Source organism: Malania oleifera, chromosome 6, assembly GCF_029873635.1.
Source record: "Malania oleifera isolate guangnan ecotype guangnan chromosome 6, ASM2987363v1, whole genome shotgun sequence".
In the NCBI taxonomy this organism is placed as follows: Eukaryota; Viridiplantae; Streptophyta; class Magnoliopsida; order Santalales; family Ximeniaceae; genus Malania; species Malania oleifera.
In genome coordinates, this window is record NC_080422.1 from 21,467,389 (window position 1) to 21,471,848 (window position 4,460).

General features: G+C 38.7%; 1 protein-coding gene across 1 annotated transcript; it reads left to right on the forward strand.

Moving 5' to 3' along the window:
• The first annotated feature begins 2,039 nt into the window (after positions 1-2,039).
• On the forward strand, positions 2,040-3,695 carry LOC131157184 (uncharacterized). The gene has a single exon (XM_058111147.1). The coding sequence runs from the start codon at positions 2,259-2,261 to the stop codon at positions 3,360-3,362; it is 1,104 nt and encodes a 367-aa protein (XP_057967130.1). The 5' UTR covers positions 2,040-2,258; the 3' UTR covers positions 3,363-3,695.
• Positions 3,696-4,460: the final 765 nt, after the last annotated feature.

A 4,460-nucleotide genomic window follows, 5' to 3' on the forward strand; every position in this document is an offset into this window, starting at 1 on the left:
GAGAGAGAGAGGTGGAGGCCGTGCAGTGTGGAGGAGGCAACTGCTGCCTTCCTCTGTGCCGCGCAGCTCCTAAAAAAGCACTCCTGCGGCTCTCCAAGACCCCCTCCAAAAAGCACCCCCAAAAGCCCTAAAAAGCACACATCCTCAAAACCCTAGCCTCCTAGCTCCAATCGCCTTTCCCTATTCCAGCGCATGGCCGCTATTTTGAATACTGGCAGCCCCCTCCAGCGCACAGCCCAGCTGCCAATTAAAACCCTATGCCTGCCCCTCCAATTGATTTGTGCATGGGCCTTCATTTTCTTCAAAATGCATTGCAAGGACCTCAATAACTTGCATGGCCCATGCATTTTATTAAATGCTCCTCACGGCCTCTTTTATGAGTTGCTCACAGCCACTTTGATGTTGCATGGCTCTTGCATGCATGGGCCTCCCTTCTTTATTTTGTGGTGCACGGCCCATTTGTTTGCATGGTTGGTGTAGCAAGTGTGTCAACTTCACAGCCAATTTTAACCATGATGCAGTTAGGATCTTTCAAAACTCAAAACATAAAAGTTGTAAAACTTTTTCTTAGCGTTGTATAGTATTTTGAATCATCTCAATCGGAGTTCGGATGAAAGACTTATACCCAAATTACGGAACAATATCGAAACTATTCATAATCGCCTAATTAGCTTCGATTTGCACTCGACGCCTCCATTTGTATCATTTTACATGGTCCACTTCACTTCTTTAATTCTTAAAATACTTTACAATAATTAAATAAAATTCATAAGTTTAAGGTAAGTATAAGATAAAAATTCAAATATTATAAATTGGGTTCAATATTGAAATATTATATATAATTAGGCATTTAAGTAAAAATTGTAATCCTTAATTCATAATTTTAAACACCTAATTATACAACTTGATGCGTAATCACACCCCCCCAACTAAGGTTTTGTTAGTCTTTAGCAAATATATGAGTGACATTCAAGGAGTATTATGAAATATAGGTGGATGGTCCACTACGTCAACTATGAACTTGCCTCATATATTTGCACTAATTCATGTCTTATGTGAACCTACCTCATAGGTTTGTACTAATAAAGTGTAGGTCACCCCATCTTTCACCCCTTAGATTCCCTCCCCACCCCCCCCCCCCTAAAAAATAAATGCTTAACTATCTATATTGCCCTATAAAAGAGCACCCTCCCCTTCTCATTTGGGACACACATTTGGTGCTTCCATCAAGTAAACATATAGTGAGGATAAGAGAATAGGAGAAATAAAGTGAAGAATGGATAAAGAGAAGATAAAGATAAAATATACAAGGTCAGGTACATATATTGTAATTTCTGTTGTGATAGTGAAGTTTTGATCACATCCGCCCATATAGTAAACATAGTCAAATCACGTAAAATTTCTGTCTCGTTTTTATTTATTTTCTACATTTTTATAACACAAATGACAATAAATGAATGTTAATTATATTTACATATGCACAGCTTTTTTGAAAAAATGAATACATAATAACTTCATCTTGACAACAAAAACATATTCTAAGTTTAGTATTTGATATTAATGTTGTATAAATTTCTAAACTTAAATTTGAATCAAATGAATTTAAACATCTTTTAATAAAATTTTATATAAATTAAAAATTAAAAACAATTTCCCAAGTCACTCCAATAATTGCTGTCACCACCAAGGCTCATCTGAGGTGCATAGCTCATTCGCCGCATATACCCTGCCACTTGGGCCCTTTGCCGGGCCACCGTCCCCTATGCTTTTGCAGCAGGTAAGGTTACACATCGAACGAAAAGGACCTAAAATTGATAATTTATGAGCCGTAAATGTGGGTCTATGTCATACTCCATTGGATTATAATTTAAAATATAGAATAAAATGAATATTAATTATGTTTACATGTGTACAATTTAAAAAAAAAATGAATATCTAATAACTTCATCTTGGCAACAAAAACATATTATAAGTTTAGTATTTGATATAAAAATTAATGTTGTATAAATTTCTAAACTTAAATTTGAATTGAATGAATTTAAACATTTTTTAATAAAACTTTATATTTAATAAGAATTTCAAAACTTCAAAACAAGAAAAAAAAAATTAAAAACTAAAACACAACACAATTTCCCAAGTCACTCCAATAATTGCTGTCACCACCAAGGCTTATCTGAGGTCCACAGCTTTTGCATCCAACTCTCCACTTCATTTCGGGGAAAAAAAAAAAAAAATTTCTTCATCCTTTCCTAGTTACCATGTGGAACAGCCTCCACTCTGATCTCCTAGCCTACATCTTCTCCCTCCTCTCCACTGATTCCTTAGCCACTGCGAGTGCAGCCTGCAGACACTGGCACAGGTGCGCCAAGTCCCATTCTCTGAGCAGCCCAACCTCCCACCACCCACCGTGGTTCATAGCCTTCCCCGCCCGCAACCGCAGGCTCTCCTGTTACGCCCACAACCCTGTCTTCCACAATTGGCACGAACTCGATCTCGACTTTCTTCCCCAACACCCCCGCCCTGTTTCATCCATCGGAAGCCTGATCCTATTTAGACCCGCCACCTCTACACCCCTCCAATTAGCCATTTGCAACCCATTCACCAGACAACACTGGCACCTTCCAAGGCTAAACATCATCCGCACAAATCCGGCCGTGGGCGTCATCGAGCTAAGCCCAAACCCACATCCTCATTTCCCCCATTTCCGGCTCTACGTCGCCGGCGGTATGTCCGTCGCGCCGGGCGGCGGCTCGTCATACGAACCCACCTTGGAAATGTACGACTCGAAACCCGGCTCTTGGCAAATCGTCGGAACCGTACCGGCGGAATTCGCGGTCCGGCTCACGGTTTGGACCCCGAATGAGAGCGTGTACTGCGACGGTTTTCTGTACTGGATGACATCCGCTCGCGCCTACAGCGTAATGGGCTTTGAGATTGGCGCCAACGCCTGGCGGGAACTGAACGTGCCGTTGGCGGACCGACTCCAGTTCGCCGCGCTAGCGCGGCGGAACGGGAAGCTTACGCTTGTGGGAGGCACCAGCGGCGGGAATGCGTGCGTGTGGGAACTGGGAGAGGGAGATTCATGGGTTTTGATTGAGAAGTTGCCGGTTGAACTGGGGAAGAAATTTTTAGCGGGGAAGGGGAACTGGAGTAATACAAAGTGTGTGGGCGGTGATGAGGCAGTTTGCTTGTACAGGGAGCTTTGGTCGGGCATGGTGGTTTGGAGGGAGGTCGTGGAGAAGGGAAGGTGGGAATGGTTTCTTGTTGAAAGGTGTTGTTCTATTAGGGGAAAACCAGTGCAAAATTGCGCCATAAGAGGAATGCTAATTCACCCAAGTCTTGCCCGCTATCATTCTCAGTGAACATTGGTCGAACGCCTTGTGTGCATTAGAGGAGACTGCTGTCCACGACCTCCTACGCTTCTGTCTTAAGTCTGCATTCATTGGGGGAGATCTTCGTAAGGGCCCTACGCTTGTCCCAATAATGAACCAAAGCATGCATCAATCGGCTCGTCCTCGTTTGTCCCACTTGGCAAGTGGCTGGTTGGTGCACAGCGCAGAGTAATGAATACGACATTATTTATTTGCAAAGAATTGGGCGGTGTGCAATAGACAGGAGAATGCTTGAAAATAATGTTATCAATTGGGAGGAATTATATGAATATTTAGATCTATATTAAAATGGGTCTACTAAAATAGCATATTATTACAATTTATACGTTACACTTGAGCATTGTTCTCATCTCCAATAGTTATTAAATATTAGACAAACTGTTGAGACAATTTTTGATCTAATTTTTTGCTTATAATATTTATGAAAAAAAAAAAATACTCATACTATCTATGGCAATACAAGTTCCCATGCCTTTCCCCCCAAGAATTTTTAAAAATAATACTAAAATATTCTTGAATTATACTTTAGATTACAAAAGGGTCAAATCTATTAACAAATTTGTTAAATTTAATGTATTAACATCGTTAGTTAATAATTTGTCAAACAAAATTTTCGTTAATCATATGCTTACCAAAGAAAGATGTTATGATTAATAAATTTTATTACATACGCTTGATAGAGAAGTTGTGTAATGCAAATTTTGATGTTTGCAATAGTTACATAACAAAAACTAAATGAAATTAGTTTAAGAAATTGAAATAAAAATAATCAATTATTAATAAATAATACTTACAAGCTCCAAAAAATTTCTCTAATTAATAAAAAAAATGCTAAATATATAACACAATCGAAAAAATAAGATCAAATGTTACAAACTTCGGTGAAAAGGTATTGATCATTTTTTATATGTTCTTTTTAAGTAAATTAATTTTTACAATGTTTGAATTTCCTTCACATTTATACAAAGTAATCGTCTAGAAAAGTAATAATAATTCTTGAACCATATATATATATATATGATGTCAAACTATTATTCATTAATATAAGGTGACTTCTATAAACTAAGA

What these genes read in the sequence shown, in the direction of transcription:
- LOC131157184 (XM_058111147.1), top strand. Translation starts at nt 2,259, where the DNA reads ATGTGGAACAGCCTCCACTCTGATCTCCTAGCCTACATCTTCTCCCTC.